Raw genomic sequence first — 21,275 nt, forward strand, 5'->3', positions numbered from 1 at the left:
TGAGCAAGCACTGGGATTGAGGCTGAGTGTTATGCACAATACTGCGTGCAACCTTTCCAATATCGTGTGCATTTTAAAATTTCGCATTGTGTTAAAAAGAGGCTGAGTGGAGCCAGCGTTATTCAGCAAACTTAAGTCCTAACGGACAGTTGGGCGAGTTGGTGTATACTCGTCATTAAAGAAGGTGCGAAAAAAATCACAACACAGCGAAATAAACGGGACAGGACGACGCGCTACCAGCAACTGAAGTTTAATCGAAACCACAGAAAGATATAAACATACAGTACGAAAAAATTACATGAAAAAATAATCACACATCTACAAAAGAGCACGAACATGACTAAAAAAAAGCCGGCAGATCCCACGCATTGTGGGAATCGATGTAATGCGAAGCAGCCAGCAAAGAGCTGCATACATCGTCTTGTATGTCATTGAGGAAAATGCGTGTCATGGTTTTCATGTTAACTCCTATTATTTATGTTCGTCACACAGTAACGTCGCTCAATACCAACTTCGGGGTCGATCAAGCTAGAGAAACGGCCGCCAGCGCCCCATGAGCGCGGCACGCAAGTCATGCTGTACATGACATACGTGTCATGACTTTCATGTTAAGTCGTGTTATTTATGTTCCTCACACGGTCACGTCGCAAGATACCAATTTTGGTGTATATCAAGCTAGCGAAACGGCCGCCAGCACCCCATGAGCGTGGCACGTAAGTCATGCGTGTCATGATTTTCATGTTAACTCGTGTTTTTATGTTCGTCACACAGTCACGTCGCGCAAAACCAATTCCCGGGTAGATCAAGCTAGCGAAACGGCCGCCAGCGCGCCATGATCATGGCACGTAAGTCATGCTGTACATGACATGCATGTCATTATTTTCATGTTAACTCGTGTTATTATGTTCGTCACATAGTCACGTCGCGCAATACCCATTTCGGGGTACATCAAGCTAGCGAAACGGCCTCCAGCGCCCCATGAGCGTGGCACGTAAGTCATGCCGTACGTGACATGCGTATCATGATTTTCATGTTAACTCGTGTTTTTATGTTCGCTACACAGTCACGTCGCGCAATACCAATTTCGGGGTAAAGCAAGCTAGCGAAATGGCCGCCAGCGCTCCATGAGCGTGGCACGTAAGTCATGCTGTACATGACATGCGTGTCATGATTGTTATTTTAACTCGTGTCATTTATGTTCGTTACACAGTCACGTCGCGCAATACCAATTTCGGGGTAGATCAAGCTAGCGAAGCCGCCGCCAGCGCCCCATGAGCGTGGCACGTAAGTTATGCTGTGCATGTCATGCGAGTCATGATTGTCATGTTAACTCGCGTTTTTATGTTCGTCACACAGTCACGTCGTGCAATACCAATTTAGGGGTAGATCAAGCTAGCGAAACGGCCGCCAGCGCTCCAGTGAGCGTGGCACGTACGTCATGCTGTACATGACATGCGTGTCATGATTTTCATGTTAACTCGTGTTATTTGTGTTCGTTACACAGTCACGTAACAAGATACCAATTTTGGTGTATATAAATCTAGCGAAACCGCTGCCAGCGCTCCATGAGCGTGGCACGTAAGTCATGCTGTACATGACATGCGTGTCATGATTGTCATGTTAACTCGTGTTTTTGTGTTCGTCACGCACTCACGTCGCACAATACCAATTTCGTGGTATATCAAGCTAGCGAAACGGCCGCCAGCGCTCCATGAGCGTGGCACGGAAGTCATGCTGTACATGACATGCGTGTCATGATTTTCATGTTAACTCGAGTTTTTTATGTTCGTCACACAGTCACGTCGCGCAATACCAATTTAGGGGTAGATCAAGCTAGCGAAATGGCCGCCAGCGCTCCATGAGCGTGGCATGTAAGTCATGCTGTACATGACATGCGTGTCATGATTGTTATTTTAACTCGTGTTATTTATGTTCGTTACACAGTCACGTCGCGCAATACCAATTTAGGGGTAGATCAAGCTAGCGAAACGGCCGCCAGCGCTCCATGAGCGTGGCATGTAAGTCATGCTGTACATGACATGCGTGTCATGATTGTTATTTTAACTCGTGTTATTTATGTTCGTTACACAGTCACGTCGCGCAATACCAATTTAGGGGTAGATCAAGCTAGCGAAATGGCCGCCAGCGCTCCATGAGCGTGGCACGGAAGTCATGCTGTACATGACATGCGTGTCATGATTTTCATGTTAACTCGAGTTTTTTATGTTCGTCACACAGTCACGTCGCGCAATACCAATTTAGGGGTAGATCAAGCTAGCGAAATGGCCGCCAGCGCTCCATGAGCGTGGCATGTAAGTCATGCTGTACATGACATGCGTGTGATGATTGTTATTTTAACTCGTGTTATTTATGTTCGTTACACAGTCACGTCGCGCAATACCAATTTAGGGGTAGATCAAGCTAGCGAAATGGCCGCCAGCGCTCCATGAGCGTGGCATGTAAGTCATGCTGTACATGACATGCGTGTCATGATTTTCATGTTAACTCGAGTTTTTTATGTTCGTCACACAGTCACGTCGCGCAATACCAATTTAGGGGTAGATCAAGCTAGCGAAATGGCCGCCAGCGCTCCATGAGCGTGGCATGTAAGTCATGCTGTACATGACATGCGTGTCATGATTGTTATTTTAACTCGTGTTATTTATGTTCGTTACACAGTCACGTCGCGCAATACCAATTTAGGGGTAGATCAAGCTAGCGAAACGGCCGCCAGCGCTCCATGAGCGTGGCACGTACGTCATGGTGTACATGACATGCGTGTCATGATTTTCATGTTAACTCGTGTTTTTGTGTTCGTCACGCACTCACGTCGCACAATACCAATTTCGTGGTATATCAAGCTAGCGAAACGGCCGCCAGCGCTCCATGAGCGTGGCATGTAAGTCATGCTGTACATGACATGCGTGTCATGATTTTCATGTTAACTCGAGTTTTTTATGTTCGTCACACAGTCACGTCGCGCAATACCAATTTAGGGGTAGATCAAGCTAGCGAAATGGCCGCCAGCGCTCCATGAGCGTGGCATGTAAGTCATGCTGTACATGACATGCGTGTCATGATTGTTATTTTAACTCGTGTTATTTATGTTCGTTACACAGTCACGTCGCGCAATACCAATTTAGGGGTAGATCAAGCTAGCGAAACGGCCGCCAGCGCTCCATGAGCGTGGCACGTACGTCATGGTGTACATGACATGCGTGTCATGATTTTCATGTTAACTCGTGTTATTTGTGTTCGCTACACAGTCACGTAACAAGATACCAATTTTGGTGTATATAAATCTAGCGAAACCGCTGCCAGTGCTCCATGAGCGTGGCACGTAAGTCATGCTGTACATGACATGCGTGTCATGATTGTCATGTTAACTCGTGTTTTTGTGTTCGTCACGCACTCACGTCGCACTATACCAATTTCGTGGTATATCAAGCTAGCGAAACGGCCGCCAGCGCTCCATGAGCGTGGCATGTAAGTCATGCTGTACATGACATGCGTGTCATGATTTTCATGTTAACTCGAGTTTTTTATGTTCGTCACACAGTCACGTCGCGCAATACCAATTTAGGGGTAGATCAAGCTAGCGAAATGGCCGCCAGCGCTCCATGAGCGTGGCATGTAAGTCATGCTGTACATGACATGCGTGTCATGATTGTTATTTTAACTCGTGTTATTTATGTTCGTTACACAGTCACGTCGCGCAATACCAATTTAGGGGTAGATCAAGCTAGCGAAATGGCCGCCAGCGCTCCATGAGCGTGGCATGTAAGTCATGCTGTACATGACATGCGTGTCATGATTTTCATGTTAACTCGAGTTTTTTATGTTCGTCACACAGTCACGTCGCGCAATACCAATTTAGGGGTAGATCAAGCTAGCGAAATGGCCGCCAGCGCTCCATGAGCGTGGCATGTAAGTCATGCTGTACATGACATGCGTGTCATGATTGTTATTTTAACTCGTGTTATTTATGTTCGTTACACAGTCACGTCGCGCAATACCAATTTAGGGGTAGATCAAGCTAGCGAAACGGCCGCCAGCGCTCCATGAGCGTGGCACGTACGTCATGGTGTACATGACATGCGTGTCATGATTTTCATGTTAACTCGTGTTATTTGTGTTCGCTACACAGTCACGTAACAAGATACCAATTTTGGTGTATATAAATCTAGCGAAACCGCTGCCAGTGCTCCATGAGCGTGGCACGTAAGTCATGCTGTACATGACATGCGTGTCATGATTGTCATGTTAACTCGTGTTTTTGTGTTCGTCACGCACTCACGTCGCACAATACCAATTTCGTGGTATATCAAGCTAGCGAAACGGCCGCCAGCGCTCCATTAGCGTGGCACGGAAGTCATGCTGTACATGACATGCGTGTCAAGATTTTCATGTTAACTCGAGTTTTTTATGTTCGTCACACAGTCACGTCGCGCAATACCAATTTAGGGGTAGATCAAGCTAGCGAAACTGCCGCCAGCGCTCCATGAGCGTGGCACGTAAGTCATGCTCTACATGACATGCGTGTCATGATTTTCATGTTAACTCGTGTTGTTTATGTTCATTACACAGTCACGTCACAAGATACCAATTTTGGTGTATATCAAGCTAGCGAAACTGCCGCCAGCGCTCCATGAGCGTGGCATGTAAGTCATGCTGTGCATGACATGCGTGTCAAGATTTTCATGTTAACTCGAGTTTTTTATGTTCGTCACACAGTCACGTCGCGCAATACCAATTTAGGGGTAGATCAAGCTAGCGAAACTGCCGCCAGCGCTCCATGAGCGTGGCATGTAAGTCATGCTGTACATGACATGCGTGTCATGATTGTCATGTTAACTCGCGTTTTTATGTTCGTCACACAGTCACGTCGCGCAATACCAATTTAGGGGTAGATCAAGCTAGCGAAACTGCCGCCAGCGCTCCATGAGCGTGGCACGTACGTCATGCTGTACATGACATGCGTGTCATGATTTTCATGTTAACTCGTGTTATTTGTGTTCGTTACACAGTCACGTAACAAGATACCAATTTTGGTGTATATAAATCTAGCGAAACCGCTGCCAGCGCTCCATGAGCGTGGCACGTAAGTCATGCTGTACATGACATGCGTGTCATGATTGTCATGTTAACTCGTGTTATTTGTGTTCGTTACACAGTCACGTAACAAGATACCAATTTTGGTGTATATAAATCTAGCGAAACCGCTGCCAGCGCTCCATGAGCGTGGCACGTAAGTCATGCTGTACATGACATGCGTGTCATGATTTTCATGTTAACTCGTGTTATTTGTGTTCGTTACACAGTCACGTAACAAGATACCAATTTTGGTGTATATAAATCTAGCGAAACCGCTGCCAGCGCTCCATGAGCGTGGCACGTAAGTCATGCTGTACATGACATGCGTGTCATGATTGTCATGTTAACTCGTGTTTTTGTGTTCGTCACGCACTCACGTCGCACAATACCAATTTCGTGGTATATCAAGCTAGCGAAACGGCCGCCAGCGCTCCATGAGCGTGGCACGGAAGTCATGCTGTACATGACATGCGTGTCATGATTTTCATGTTAACTCGAGTTTTTTATGTTCGTCACACAGTCACGTCGCGCAATACCAATTTAGGGGTAGATCAAGCTAGCGAAATGGCCGCCAGCGCTCCATGAGCGTGGCATGTAAGTCATGCTGTACATGACATGCGTGTCATGATTGTTATTTTAACTCGTGTTATTTATGTTCGTTACACAGTCACGTCGCGCAATACCAATTTAGGGGTAGATCAAGCTAGCGAAATGGCCGCCAGCGCTCCATGAGCGTGGCATGTAAGTCATGCTGTACATGACATGCGTGTCATGATTTTCATGTTAACTCGAGTTTTTTATGTTCGTCACACAGTCACGTCGCGCAATACCAATTTAGGGGTAGATCAAGCTAGCGAAATGGCCGCCAGCGCTCCATGAGCGTGGCATGTAAGTCATGCTGTACATGACATGCGTGTCATGATTGTTATTTTAACTCGTGTTATTTATGTTCGTTACACAGTCACGTCGCGCAATACCAATTTAGGGGTAGATCAAGCTAGCGAAACGGCCGCCAGCGCTCCATGAGCGTGGCACGTACGTCATGGTGTACATGACATGCGTGTCATGATTTTCATGTTAACTCGTGTTATTTGTGTTCGCTACACAGTCACGTAACAAGATACCAATTTTGGTGTATATAAATCTAGCGAAACCGCTGCCAGTGCTCCATGAGCGTGGCACGTAAGTCATGCTGTACATGACATGCGTGTCATGATTGTCATGTTAACTCGTGTTTTTGTGTTCGTCACGCACTCACGTCGCACAATACCAATTTCGTGGTATATCAAGCTAGCGAAACGGCCGCCAGCGCTCCATTAGCGTGGCACGGAAGTCATGCTGTACATGACATGCGTGTCAAGATTTTCATGTTAACTCGAGTTTTTTATGTTCGTCACACAGTCACGTCGCGCAATACCAATTTAGGGGTAGATCAAGCTAGCGAAACTGCCGCCAGCGCTCCATGAGCGTGGCACGTAAGTCATGCTCTACATGACATGCGTGTCATGATTTTCATGTTAACTCGTGTTGTTTATGTTCATTACACAGTCACGTCACAAGATACCAATTTTGGTGTATATCAAGCTAGCGAAACTGCCGCCAGCGCTCCATGAGCGTGGCATGTAAGTCATGCTGTGCATGACATGCGTGTCAAGATTTTCATGTTAACTCGAGTTTTTTATGTTCGTCACACAGTCACGTCGCGCAATACCAATTTAGGGGTAGATCAAGCTAGCGAAACTGCCGCCAGCGCTCCATGAGCGTGGCACGTAAGTCATGCTGTACATGACATGCGTGTCATGATTGTCATGTTAACTCGTGTTTTTGTGTTCGTCACGCACTCACGTCGCACAATACCAATTTCGTGGTATATCAAGCTAGCGAAACGGCCGCCAGCGCTCCATTAGCGTGGCACGGAAGTCATGCTGTACATGACATGCGTGTCAAGATTTTCATGTTAACTCGAGTTTTTTATGTTCGTCACACAGTCACGTCGCGCAATACCAATTTAGGGGTAGATCAAGCTAGCGAAACTGCCGCCAGCGCTCCATGAGCGTGGCACGTAAGTCATGCTCTACATGACATGCGTGTCATGATTTTCATGTTAACTCGTGTTGTTTATGTTCATTACACAGTCACGTCACAAGATACCAATTTTGGTGTATATCAAGCTAGCGAAACTGCCGCCAGCGCTCCATGAGCGTGGCATGTAAGTCATGCTGTGCATGACATGCGTGTCAAGATTTTCATGTTAACTCGAGTTTTTTATGTTCGTCACACAGTCACGTCACAAGATACCAATTTTGGTGTATATCAAGCTAGCGAAACTGCCGCCAGCGCTCCATGAGCGTGGCACGTAAGTCATGCTCTACATGACATGCGTGTCATGATTTTCATGTTAACTCGTGTTATTTGTGTTCGTTACACAGTCACGTAACAAGATACCAATTTTGGTGTATATAAATCTAGCGAAACCGCTGCCAGCGCTCCATGAGCGTGGCACGTAAGTCATGCTGTACATGACATGCGTGTCATGATTGTCATGTTAACTCGTGTTATTTGTGTTCGTTACACAGTCACGTAACAAGATACCAATTTTGGTGTATATAAATCTAGCGAAACCGCTGCCAGCGCTCCATGAGCGTGGCACGTAAGTCATGCTGTACATGACATGCGTGTCATGATTTTCATGTTAACTCGTGTTATTTGTGTTCGTTACACAGTCACGTAACAAGATACCAATTTTGGTGTATATAAATCTAGCGAAACCGCTGCCAGCGCTCCATGAGCGTGGCACGTAAGTCATGCTGTACATGACATGCGTGTCATGATTGTCATGTTAACTCGTGTTTTTGTGTTCGTCACGCACTCACGTCGCACAATACCAATTTCGTGGTATATCAAGCTAGCGAAACGGCCGCCAGCGCTCCATGAGCGTGGCACGGAAGTCATGCTGTACATGACATGCGTGTCATGATTTTCATGTTAACTCGAGTTTTTTATGTTCGTCACACAGTCACGTCGCGCAATACCAATTTAGGGGTAGATCAAGCTAGCGAAATGGCCGCCAGCGCTCCATGAGCGTGCATGTAAGTCATGCTGTACATGACATGCGTGTCATGATTGTTATTTTAACTCGTGTTATTTATGTTCGTTACACAGTCACGTCGCGCAATACCAATTTAGGGGTAGATCAAGCTAGCGAAATGGCCGCCAGCGCTCCATGAGCGTGGCATGTAAGTCATGCTGTACATGACATGCGTGTCATGATTGTTATTTTAACTCGTGTTATTTATGTTCGTTACACAGTCACGTCGCGCAATACCAATTTAGGGGCAGATCAAGCTAGCGAAACGGCCGCCAGCGCTCCATTAGCGTGGCACGGAAGTCATGCTGTACATGACATGCGTGTCAAGATTTTCATGTTAACTCGAGTTTTTTATGTTCGTCACACAGTCACGTCGCGCAATACCAATTTAGGGGTAGATCAAGCTAGCGAAACTGCCGCCAGCGCTCCATGAGCGTGGCACGTAAGTCATGCTCTACATGACATGCGTGTCATGATTTTCATGTTAACTCGTGTTGTTTATGTTCATTACACAGTCACGTCACAAGATACCAATTTTGGTGTATATCAAGCTAGCGAAACTGCCGCCAGCGCTCCATGAGCGTGGCATGTAAGTCATGCTGTGCATGACATGCGTGTCATGATTTTCATGTTAACTCGAGTTTTTATGTTCGTCATACAGTCACGTCGCACAATACCGATTTCGGGGTAGATCAAGCTAGCGAACGGCCGCCAGCGCACCATGAGCGTGGCACGTAAGTCATACTGTGCATGACATGCGTGTCATGATTTTCATGTTAACTCGTGTTATTTATGTTCGTCACACAGTCACGTCGCATGATACCGATTTTGGTGTATATCAAACTAGCGAAACGGCCGCCAGCGCACCATGAGTGTAACATGTAAATCATGCTGTACATGACATGCGTGTCATGATTTTCATGTTATGACTTCTCATTTATGTTCGTCATACAGTCATGTTACGCCATACCAATTTTGGTGCACATTCGATGAACCAAGCGACCAGGAGAGCACAAAGTCGTAGGCGGCTAGATAGATAGATAGATAGATAGATAGATAGATAGATAGATAGATAGATAGATAGATAGATAGATAGATAGATAGATAGATAGATAGATAGATACGCTCAAAGTCGCAGAAGTTCGCTAAGAAATGCTTCGCATTTAAAAGCCAAACACGTGTTAAACTTCAGTTATTAGCAGTGCGTCGTCCTGTCCCCTTCATTTCTATGTGTTGTGGTTTTGTTTTCGCGTTTTGTTTAACTATGAACTTAAGTCCCGGCTGTGGTACAGCCTCTATACTTGTGTGGTCAATTTTTATTCGCCCTCATGGCATATCAAGTCCTAATATCTAATGTGCAAAGCCACCAGTCACTATATATACGAAACTTTTGTTCACTCCATGTGATTGCGAAATTCGAAGTTCCTTATGATACTTGGATTATATTTCAATGGGGTAAATATGCATCAGCCATAAAGTGAGGAATTAATCATGCAGAACCTTTGAGTTGCAGATGACCCTGGGCGGCATGAAAACATTGAAACATAGCTGTACTTATTATCCATAATAGAAGTACTGGTATATAGCAGTCATGTGATTATGCCGACAAGTTCGCAAGCACACGTACAGAAATTTACGATGGTTTTCAGATATCTGTGAGTAAATATGTGCAGCAGTATACGAGGACTACCTTGTCATTTTGTGGGCATTGTTGGATGCTTTTATGAATTTTGGTAAGTGGACCTACAGTCAACACCACATGTCTATGTTGGACTTTTCTGCAGCAAACTTAACTGCACAATCATGTGTGACATGTTTTGATGCCATATGACAAACTAACGCAACAAAAGCCGTACAACCTGCCTGTCTTCACGGTTGCATATTTCTCAAAAGTGATGCTAGCCTTCTGTACTAATTTAATGGCCTTCATGTGTAGGCTGACACCAAGTTTCTCGGGTATGCCATTTCTTTGGATTGTACTTACATACTGTCACGGTGAAGTGCACATGTCAGTGTGCATAATGATATGATTTTATACCCTATTTTCACGTTGCTTCACTGTTGTGCATTATGTATAGTGCTCAGGTTTAACTGTATATGTTGTTCCACGTGGTCAGTATTGGGAGTAGGTGGCGTGCACCACGATAGAAATATATATATCCTTGCATTGACATGAGACTGGTACTGTTTTGATTCCAATAAAATACTGCAACCACTGGTCCTTGTATAAATTGAAGTATGACTACTTGTGCATAGAAATGAACTTCTGCATGCAAAAGAAATTGCTGAAACACTGTCTGCTCAATATAACTGCTTGTGTTTTATTACCAAACAAGTTGAATAGATGATTCGCGCATTATGACACACTGTAAAGGACAGATAGGCAACGGAAAGTTAGGCAGAAATCACAGTGTTCTAAAGTAGATTGGGTGATCTTTCATTCATAGTAGCATATTTGAAGGTGCCTGTTGTATAAATAAACTTTAACATAATGAGCAGGTGGTCGAAGGAGTACACATATGATAGAGTTTTTCCGGTTTTCTTGCATATTTGCTGCAGTCCTCATGCTTCTGTGTTATGGGTGTGAACTTCATATTTGCGAACAAGCCAACCTGTCTGCTGCTGTGAAAATACCATACTAGTAATTTAAAATAACCATTATTTTCTGAATAACCGCTGTTACATTCAGGAAGGCCGTAATGCCTATTTCATAATTCTTACTACATCATCCGTGCTAGAGGAGGGCCAAGTACACATGGGCATTCACAGGAGAGAAGTGCAAGCACATTAACTTTTTTATTTTGCGGAGGAGCTGTCACTGGTAAATTTGGGGAGGTTTTGCTTGACCTTGGGGCAAGCGTCGGGTATTCGCTTTAACGCGGAGGTGTGATGCTTAACAAAAAGATTAATGAGTAAGATAGTAAGTAGTCTTCGAGTATGAAAGCAACTAAATACTGAATATGAGCTATAGAGAAGCACTGTATGCCGCGCTGAAGAGTGCATTGCGAATAAGCGCTAATTGCGGAAACAGATTATCGTTGAGCTGCTCAGAGCGCGCTGCTGTCCCTGCGTGCAGCTCGCGACAGTAGGCGCGCATTAAATGCACTTAATGTAGGCGCGTTACAGTGTTCTTGTAAGTCGAGCATCTGCGTGTGTAGCTTTTATATGAGAACGCAGGCGGTCTTCGAACCGCTCAGAACACGCTGCCGCATCTGGACGCGCGCAGTTCGCGGCTGCAGAAATAACGATAATTGCTCAACATCATACGCTCATGGAATGCAGATACGTTCGCTCATCTGGAGACACCTTTGTCGCGCTGGTATTCACGAATTTAGCGCAAACGAAGCATTTACGATATATGGAGAAGCACACCTCAAAAGGGCACGCGTTTATGATTTTACAGTGGCACGACACGGTGAACCGAACAATTCAAAACCGAGGGTGTTTACGTCGGCTCGGCCTGCATGACACCCCACAAATTATGTATTCCTTACGCAAGCGCAAACACACGCCGATGGTACAAGACCAGAAGTTCGAAGTTGCCCTGACGGGTAACCAGTCGCTTTGTACATACATTGGTACATATATAAGCCCACGAAAAAAGTACGCAAGCAAGTGGTGGCGCTGTAGAGTAATAGTTATAGTGTTTGCTCTCGGTGCGTGTAGTCGTGAGTTCGATTCTTGAGTCGTGCGTACTTGTATGCAAATGTCATGGTTGTGCACAAATACTTTGATGTGCATTTTCTATTATGTCCTAGTGATGTACAGTAGCGGAAATTGTCCGGTCAACGTAATATGGTGCCTAAAATAAGGATAAATATGGATTTTTTTTTTCATTTCGCAACCGCTATACGGCCTCGTATAAAATGGAGGCTTTAAAAGCTCTCAAAAGAAGCAGAAGAACTCTCAATGCGCTCTGTTCAAGTCCCCAAAAATGGATTAAACAAAAACACCATATTTACCTCCAAAAGGAGGCTTTAAAATCTCTCAAAAGAACCAGAAAAACTTCCAATTCAAGCCCTCAGAATGAGTTAAATAAAAACACAGATTTACCTCCTAAAGACGCTGTTAGTTCCGTCGAATCACTCCCTTAACAAAGGATGTAAAAAAAACCTCCTTTTGAAGGTAGTTTTGCGTTTTATCTTTAGGATGTACGTTATGCGTCGAGCCCGAAACTCCCTAAAAGGTTGAAACCCGTTTGCAGCGCAGGCACTAATTCACGCTACATAGAGGCCTTCCTCATCGACCGCTCACTGACTGTCAGAATGGGGAAGGCGACCAGTACGCTCCGCCCTGTCGCCACCGGAGTGCCACAAGGAAGCGTGCTGAGCCCGTTCCTTTTTAACCTGGCTCTTGCACCGCTCCTCGAGTGCGCTCCGGAACACAACGAGTTTGCTGTGCGCACCGTCATCTACGCGGACAACATCGCCCTGTACGTGCACGGCCTGACCCACTGCCTCGCCACCGTGCGTAAGTGCCTCCAGAGCACTCTCGAGGCCGTTGCCGAGTTTCTGGACGGCATAAAACTGCGCATCTCGGCCGAAAAAACCGAAGCACCCCTTGTCCACCCGCGTGCCAGTGAACGGCGTACAAACCGCCCCATCACATTCCACGGTGTTCCGCTGCCCTGGAAAACTCACGTCCGCTATCTTGGTATCACCATAGACCACAGACTAAAGTAGAACTTGGAGGTGAGCCGTGTGCGACCTGAAACGCGCCGTGTCGAGGGTGCGGTCTGACGGATAGTCGCGCGAGGAGCCGGATGCCCCGCCTCCTTCGCGATGGACATCTATGGGGACATGGCAATGTCCAAGGTGCGTTACGCGCTTCCTCTGTGCAGCCTTCGCCCCATTCAGTGGAGTGCCGTCGACGCTGACCATCGCCGAGTTCTCCGCATGTGTCGCGGACTCCCGCGAGGTTCGAGAATGGCTGCCACGCTCGAGGAGACAAGCGCCTGGCCGGCGTCACTCATAGGCGAACTACTCGCGCTCTACCACCTCGAGCGCCTCCATCGTGCACCGGATGGGGCCGCCATCCTGCATCACTTGCGGGCACTGCCAAACTCGCGTCTCGTAACAATATTCGACACGTTTGACTCTATCGTCGTGGACTCCGCGCCCGAGATTCCCCCATGGCCCCCCTCACCAAAGAGTGCCGCTCCCTCTCGGCTCTGAGCTCCCGGGCGTGCGCTCGAAACGCAACACACCGGCCTGTGCTATCGCAGAGGAAGCTGCCGCCAAAATGGACCAGGACCTTGATGGAGGGACACAGTTTTTCACTGATGCCTCCGTGCTTGGGTACAGTTCTGCGGCCGCTGCCTGCACGGCACCACGGATGTTATTGAAGCGCCCATGCCGGCTCGCCTACCGCGCCTCCTCCACCATGGCTGACCTGGTAGGAATACACCTTGCTGCCCACCTCATCCGTGAAACACCGCAAGTCACACGCGCGGCAATCACCATCGACTCGAGGTCTACCCTCCGCCAGCTCGCCAAAGAGGACCGCGACCCCCCCCCCCCCCCCCGCCCCCCCACTCGCACGACGTGTGGCGTGGTCTCCACAGTCTGCGCGAACACGGATGCAACGTGGCTCTCCAATGGATACCGTCTCACGTTGGCATCGCAGGGAACGAGGCTGCTGATGACCTGGCAAAGACAGCACAAGACACAGCGGTCCCACTGACAACGTGCGCGGACTCTGTGGACTCAGCGCGCCGAAATCTTCGGCGAGAGCTCGTCCGCAACCACCCCGACGAGCGCACGGCCGCCGGCTCTCGACCTCTATTCTATCGGAAAACATGCTGACCAGGAAAGAGCGCTCGCTCCTCCTTACGCTGTGGACAGGTTCCGTCTGGCCTACTGAGCGCCGGCACCACCTCGGCTGTGCGCCCTCGCCCTTCTGCAGTGACTGCGGAGAGAGGTAGACCGTGGCGCATCTCTTCCTTTATTGCTCCGCCCTCTCCACCCAACGCGAAGCGCTCGCGCGTGCCTTCAAGCAGCTGGGACTGTCGTCTGCCACCGTGGATGACATTCTCCACCCGGTAGGATCAGCCCATCGGGTGCGCCTTGGGCTGCGCGCGGTCCTCAACTTCATCGAGGCCGCGCAACCAGCCGACCGTCTCTGAACTACGCCGACCAAGCCTGCAACTGACGGAACTTCCGTGTGTGTGTGTGTGTTTTCTTTCCTCTTTTTCATCTCCTCCCAGTGATGTGTCTGACTCCTCCAGGCCTACTCCTCCACTTTAAAATCTCCTTACTTTTCTCGCCATTCCTATCAAGTGTCGCGGTTGTGGTGTCCTGGCCTGAGACACAGTTACTGCGTCACTTACCCCCACTCTTCCCCCACTTTCCCAACTCAAGAATCTCTCTCTCTTGTACAGGTCCATTGTCCTTGGAAATTGAAACGGAGATTTTCGCCACCCACAGCTCCGACGACCCATGAAGTCGACATTTAATGGTTTTCCATGATAATGGTATCTGACCAAAGCGAGTGATGACAATCGCTAGCGATCCTCTTTTATATTACAGAGCGATGAGCGCCAGAGAGAGGAGGTCGTTCGCTTGGCGACCAGTCATCGTTCACTGCGTTGTTGGTCATTCTGATGAAAGAAAAAAACACTAGAAGAACTTGGTCTTAGGAGACAGAATAGGAGGACCGCATGTCAGCGCAGCTCACGGAAATAGCACGTGAAAGCGGAGTGGCAAAGAACAAAGAAACAGACAAATATGCAAGCAAACACTCAAACAAAAGGAGTCTATAGCCCTATAAAGGTCAAACGCTGCTGGAAAACTACGATTGTTCGCACATAGCATCACATTTATCATGTAGAATGCGCGAAGTTTAAAAAAAATCACTGCCTATGTGTTAGAATAATCATCATGAGCAGTATGAGAGGTTGCGTCGAAATTGTTCCTCAGCAGTATTTACTCGTATGCGTGACGCGAACTTGGGCAGCGTAATATGTAGTGAGTATCACGCGTGTACCACTTAGTGCGTTCTCATCAAGCCTCTTAAGTGATGGGTGACAGTTTATCACTACAGCCTAAGGAATAAAATTTTCGTGCTCGCTCTCTTTAATTATGTTTGGAGATTTACTTGTAATACGCGTGCTGGAATATCGATCCTGTAGACTGATGGAATAAGACTGCTCTGCTGATGATGTCGAAATGCTATTTAACAGAAGCCTGTCCGATAACAATGCACAATATCTATTACTAAGCTTTAAATTCCTATGAGGTCGTTATATCATTGGGCGAGTGTGAATACCTCCTCAGATAAGTGCGACGTAATCGTCGCAATGGGAGTTATGAGTGCGCTAGTCGAAAAATGTGGGTCAAGAAGCTACTGAAGCCATTATTCCACATTTATGAGGGATATTTCGGAAAAGGCGCTCAAAATTCGTTTGCTATAGGAATTGAGGTAAATGGTTTTATCATAACTGAGTTTTGCAGGAGAGCTTATACTTCTAATAACAATATGCGGAAGTTAGGAATTGATAACGATAAATAACGAGGTACTTATTACGGAGGTGGGATTGATTCATACACAAAACGTGAGGCCTGCAGACAGATGCGTTCACAACTACTGAAAGCGCACACCAATAATTTTCCTTGGGCTGTGAGTTTTGATTATGATTACCGTCAGAACTGAAACGTTGATGTGAGTAGCTTTCAGGCCCTTAAAAGATGTCCATGAGTGACGTCGATGTTTTCATTATCCGATTTCCGCCAGTCAAGCAAAAGCCGCGGTTTTACTTGCATCACGCTCTTGCAGCGATTAGGCCTCATTACTTGTGTCAAATGCGTTATTATTGAAGCTGGACATTTTCAGGTGACGCGAATAACGTGCCGCGACTGAACGCACCGGTATTCGGTCCTTCTGCAGTTGCTTCCAGCTGCCCCACACGAGATCCGGCGGAGGGCCCGCGTATCCGAGCTGAGAGAAGAGACTGTGCTGCCGTCGGCGCCAAATGACCCAGGACGTGGCGACCATCACCGTAAGTGCGACCAAGGCGGTGCTCACCAGGTCCCACATGCCTTCCATTGTTGATATTCCGACTCTGAGCAGCAAAAAGAGGTCAGTACATTCATTCATGACAGTACATACATTCATGACAAACAAAGATAAGAAAGAAAAACGCTGGTTGGGCAGTTTTACGTTGTCAGTGAATAAGTGCCTCTGCTTTTATTTTTGGCTGTTTAATCTTCATAGGGTTGATCTTCATCGTCGAAAGATGCTGCTTCGCAAAGATCAGCTCCGAACTTTCTGTAGCACATTTTTTGTCCTTGAAGTTGCACAATAAATAATGGAGTAATACCTAAAGGCAATCAATAACTGACTAGCGGATTCGTAAGTTAGTGAACGGGTGAGACACTTTAAAGATCTCTTTAATTTATATAACAAAGTGTGCTGCGATTTACCGCGTCAATACAAGTGGCGCAGTTGCAGAGAGTACTGAAAGGTAAAATAGGCGCCTGAGTTGAATATTACCTTATAGAAACTGACTCACTGTGATGTGTCACAAAGTTTTGATGGTCGAAACTGCCTGCTTCGCGGGCCCGTCTTCGTTCCACAGTGCAGCAACGATACCTTGTTGAATTGAAGAAGCGCGATGTCGGCTCGCAATTCGCCTCGGCCGACCAGATGGGAACAGCGCCGAGGCACGTGCGAGACCCGGAGAAAGTGAAAGCGCTCCACAATTTCACAAAGAAAGTGTCCCGCAGCTGGAATAAATTGGGGCGGCGCAACTTTGCAGGATCTGGTAGGGGTGTGCAGCCGGAAGAGAAGCGAGTGGCTTCTCAGAGATCTCGCCTTGCATCCAGGGCACGTGCCTCGAGTGGCCAGGAGACCTCAATCCAAAGCTGTAAAACTGCATCGCTTTAAAGTAAGGATGACGGCCACTCGGTCAATCGCGCGTTTGTTAGTAAACATGATTGCGTTGCGAAAGACGAGAAGCGCTGTAAAATCGAAAGTTTTAAAGTGAGTTCAGAACGCTTCAAGAGGGAATATTTTGTCGGAACAAAACGTGGCCCCTTCTCAAAGATATATAGTTGATTATGGAAATGACGTTTAAGATCATATAGGTGTATACAGCCATATTCAGGTGTGCGGCATGACTGTAGCCCTCCTTTATACAGACGCCGTTTCTTTACGGGATTGCGGTTGGCTTCTTCCTCCGACAACAATTGTATGCGTTGTGATAGACAGCATAAAGTTCAGTAAAATGTTCGCACGGATAATCGACAATATTGTCTGGCCTCCGTCACTCGGCAAGCAGTTCCCGTTTACAATACATTGGCTTACTTGCGTTTTTTGCAAACCGGATAATTTTCTTCTGGTTAGCCCCCCTGCATTTAACTTAAGCTTTCCGTGTCTCTCTCTTTGCCCCGCTTGTGCTATTTTATCCGGAAACTCACAGAAAAACATTGATTGCTCACATTTAGTGAAAATAAGGGGACAAATTTTTTAGAGCTAATGCAAGTTGCAGAAACGCTGAATTTATTTCTTCTCTGCATTACCAGCGAGATGGCGCGGAGGGCGCGCTTTAAAGGGACACTAAAGCGATTTTGAATTCGCGAATTTATTGCAAACTCGGTATCTGCGACCTCTTACAACATGTCTGGGAAGGTTGTTTTCGCGATGTTCGATTAAACAACGGTGCTATAACCGAGCAAACCTTGGCTAAGGGAACGCCCCCTGGCGTGCGCGGAGCGCAGGGGAGTAGGACGGCAGAGAGAGAGACGGGGAGAGGTGACGTCATCGACAGGAACGACCAGGGTCCTTGTGCCTCTTTGCTTCGGTTTGTTCCTTGTTTCTGCTGCGACCTGCTGCTTAGCGCAGAATCAGTTGTGACAGTTTGCAGGAATTTCTTGCCATTGCACTGTTCTCTTGTTTCGATTTTTGCTGTCCGACATTCACTAGTTGTGTTTGTTGGGGTTGGAGCAGATTCGTGATGCCGCAGTGCTGCGCTGCATACGGCTGCTACAACACTTCCGGTTGCGATGAGGTCCATTTTCATAAATTTCATCGGAATCAGAAGATGGCTGCAAAATGGGCCACTGGGGTTAAAAGAAGAGACTTAAAACCTACGAGAGCAGGTGTGCTGTGCTCTAAGCACTTCCGTCACAGCGACTACGTACGAAGCCCGTCTCTGATGCAGTCACCGGGATTGACGATCAAGTCTGTGCGACTGAACAGCGACGCGGTTCCTTCTGTGTTTCCGCACCTGAAAGGGCCTTCGCCCAGGATGTAAGAGGCGCCCTTGTTACACGCTTTGACATGGCTTCCGATAAGGTCTCGAAATCGGGTACGCTACACGATAGCCGCATACTTAGGACGCAGCTAATATACCACTTGCATTTTAACACCCCATCAATGTAGTACTGGCCAGAATTCGAAAAAAGCGACGACGCTGTAAACAGAACTGCAATATATGAGCCAAACTATCTATGCGCAAGATTGCAACGCAGTTCGGAACACACGTCACCACTGCGGCAAAGAGCGGCTCTCATATGACTTCTTTGTTTTTTCTCTCGCGATAGGACACTGACTCATCATATGCTTCTTGCCCGCTGCGAAGTGTGATACTGACTGCATCAACAACGCTGCACTTTGAGCACTGAAATTCAGGAACAGCTGATGTTGTCGCACGATGTGCGCGCGCAGTGTGGACCCTGCCAATACGCGGCTAAAAGCGAGTGCCAATGCTGCTGCTCGTTATTGGATTTAATATCTATGGCTGAACGTATCATTTCTGTCAGTTTACTGCAGTGAAATTAAGCACTAACATGCATCTTGTACGTACCAGTCCATGTTTTCGACGCGGGTGAAGATTACCGGTTGGGACACGCTTTTTTGTGCAGCATTATCGGAGCTGGCAGCATCTTGGGTCGTCGCTCTTACTGTGGCGACCGGCTCGAAAATGTACGGATGTACAGTAAAATCGTTATGACTGTCAGAGTACGCCATAACAGCAACTACACTCCGATTTCAAAAAAAAAAGAACAAAAAAACCACGGCATCGCTTGCTGGTATGTGCCTTCAGCTGTCTCCACGATACCGTCAATGATGTCACGGAGCTTCGGCCAATCGCAGGCGGCGGCGAGACTCGCAATGCCGCCCGAGGCGCCTGTTGCTCGTTTTCGGCAAAATAAAGTAATTTGCGTACGTTTATGCGAATCTTCTACTTGATTTTTGAGTTCGCCGCACGAATTTACTTAACGTGACACGATAACCTTGTTTTTGTTTTTAAAGTGCTTCCGTGTCCCTTTAAAGGTAGTCGCACCGCTCGTTGCGATGCGGGCGCTCCGCTATCACGTGCACTTTGCCCTAGACAGGTAGTAGTGGCCAGCGCGCGCGCGCTTCTCACGGGATGAGGGCAGTTTGTTCGTCTTGTGCTTTCACCGGAAAGCTTCCGATGGAGTTACAGAGTGCACGAATGTCAGGAATCGCTCGCTACAGCGGCCGCGTTTGCGAAAGGAGCGCGCTGCTCAAACACAAAGAAGTAACAACTGCGGCAGGTGTTAGTTCGCGCTCGTTTCGTGAGTCCTTTTTTAAAGTGCTAACTGATTGCAAAAAAACATGAAACGTTCATCTTAGTTACAAATACCAAGTTTTTATTCTGAGCGGCAAAGGTCTCTGTCGTAGACGAAATACTTTTCTGGTCCACACAGAAGGTGGAAAACGTAAAAACAGAGAGACTTGATCAGGTGTATTTTGCCCTCCTTTGCCCAAAGTTCGCACGCTGAAAGAAACACAAGAAAATGCGTTTGAGGCTTGAATGCAAAAAATGGCCGTACACTTTTATTAACCAAGTAAGCGCTCAGTACGTACCGTTGCCACGGTGAGGTACCCTCAGAATGTCACAGTTATCGTACTCCGAGAAAGCCACTGGGAACTCCAGAGAAAACAACTTTTCTAAATGGGAAAACAGAAAAAATGCAATGCAACATTCATGAAGGTCGACAGAATGCTATCTATCTATCTATCTATCTATCTATCTATCTATCTATCTATCTATCTATCTATCTATCTATCTATCTATCTATCTATCTATCTATCTATCTATCTATCTATCTATCTATCTATCTATCTATCTATCTATCTATCTATCTATCTATCTATCTATCTATCTGTGATAAGTGAAGTGCGCGTTTGAAAAAGTGCGCGAATGTGAACAAGGCGCACATTCAAGGACGAGGTGGACGACGGCAGAAACTGCGGATGCGAGCACCGTTGGTGAAAAATCGGCGAAGAAGATGTGGAGATACAGCGCGTGAGCATACTCAGGACCCTCTCAATCAATGGGCACCCTCCACGCGGGCACCCTTCACGCAGCCACGGATGCTGAAGCCCATAACGAGAAGACGTGGGCTGAACGTGGTGAAGTCCAGAAAGTGTCCAGGGCGTGGGAGTGGCGGCCGGCGGATTACCCGTGCGAAGGCCGCTGCGTGTTCCCACCTGGGCACGTACCCAACGTTCTTCCAAGCGTCTGGCGTTGGCCAGACCCAAGCTCACCATCACCCAAGACACCGAAGAGAATATACTTTAAATGGAAACTGCACGCAACTTCTACTCTGCTTTTTTTTTACAAATTCGAAGTACACATGTCGGAAATCATCTTGGGGAAGAAAGAGAGCTAGTAATGTTCACATTTCTTTGGCAGCTTTTAAACAGCCATTTATAGTGGTCTGTTATCCCGTGTGCAGAAGTAGCACGTCCTTCTCTGTGCTGCAGCCCACCGCCATCAACCACGGGTGCCACCATAGTTTCGTAATCATGCCGGGGAACCATGAGTCCTAATTCGGTATTTTCCAAAATCGGCAAGGCGACTTCCGTTGAAGTTCGTCTATAATGAGCAGCTAATAATGCGGAATTTTCTTGAATGCCCACAATGCGGCAACAGTTAGCCTCTAACAGCTGATGTCAGTTCTGTTATACTAGGTGTCCTCACCTTTTGAGTCTGACGCTTGAATCACATTCGGTACAGTATAGCCCTCAGATGGGTACGCCCACGCGTAGGCTGTTCGCGTGCTCCTGGTGAAAGAGACAAATACGCAAATCATACAGCAGCTTTTCTGAATGGCCCTCCAGT

At 47.1% G+C, this 21,275-nt stretch overlaps 2 protein-coding genes across 2 annotated transcripts in view; both read right to left on the reverse strand.

The window, feature by feature from the left end:
* LOC119385508 (cytochrome P450 3A6-like) overlaps positions 1-16,225 on the reverse strand; it is a 33,444-nt gene extending 17,219 nt beyond the window's left edge. The window contains exon 1 of the mRNA XM_037652928.1: positions 16,046-16,225. Coding sequence (XP_037508856.1) covers positions 16,046-16,225 — 180 coding nt within the window. The remainder of the gene's footprint in view (positions 1-16,045) is intronic.
* A 3,572-nt stretch (positions 16,226-19,797) lies between these two features.
* LOC119386668 (male-specific histamine-binding salivary protein) overlaps positions 19,798-21,275 on the reverse strand; it is a 28,827-nt gene continuing 27,349 nt past the window's right edge. Inside the window, exons 3-5 of the mRNA XM_037653962.2 lie at positions 21,135-21,217; positions 20,015-20,098; positions 19,798-19,925 (exon numbers count right to left, since the gene is read on the reverse strand). Of these exons, the coding sequence (XP_037509890.1) occupies positions 19,798-19,925; positions 20,015-20,098; positions 21,135-21,217 (295 nt within the window). The remainder of the gene's footprint in view (positions 19,926-20,014; positions 20,099-21,134; positions 21,218-21,275) is intronic.

The sequence above is a fragment of the Rhipicephalus sanguineus genome, chromosome 3, assembly GCF_013339695.2.
Source record: "Rhipicephalus sanguineus isolate Rsan-2018 chromosome 3, BIME_Rsan_1.4, whole genome shotgun sequence".
Taxonomy (NCBI): domain Eukaryota; kingdom Metazoa; phylum Arthropoda; class Arachnida; order Ixodida; family Ixodidae; genus Rhipicephalus; species Rhipicephalus sanguineus.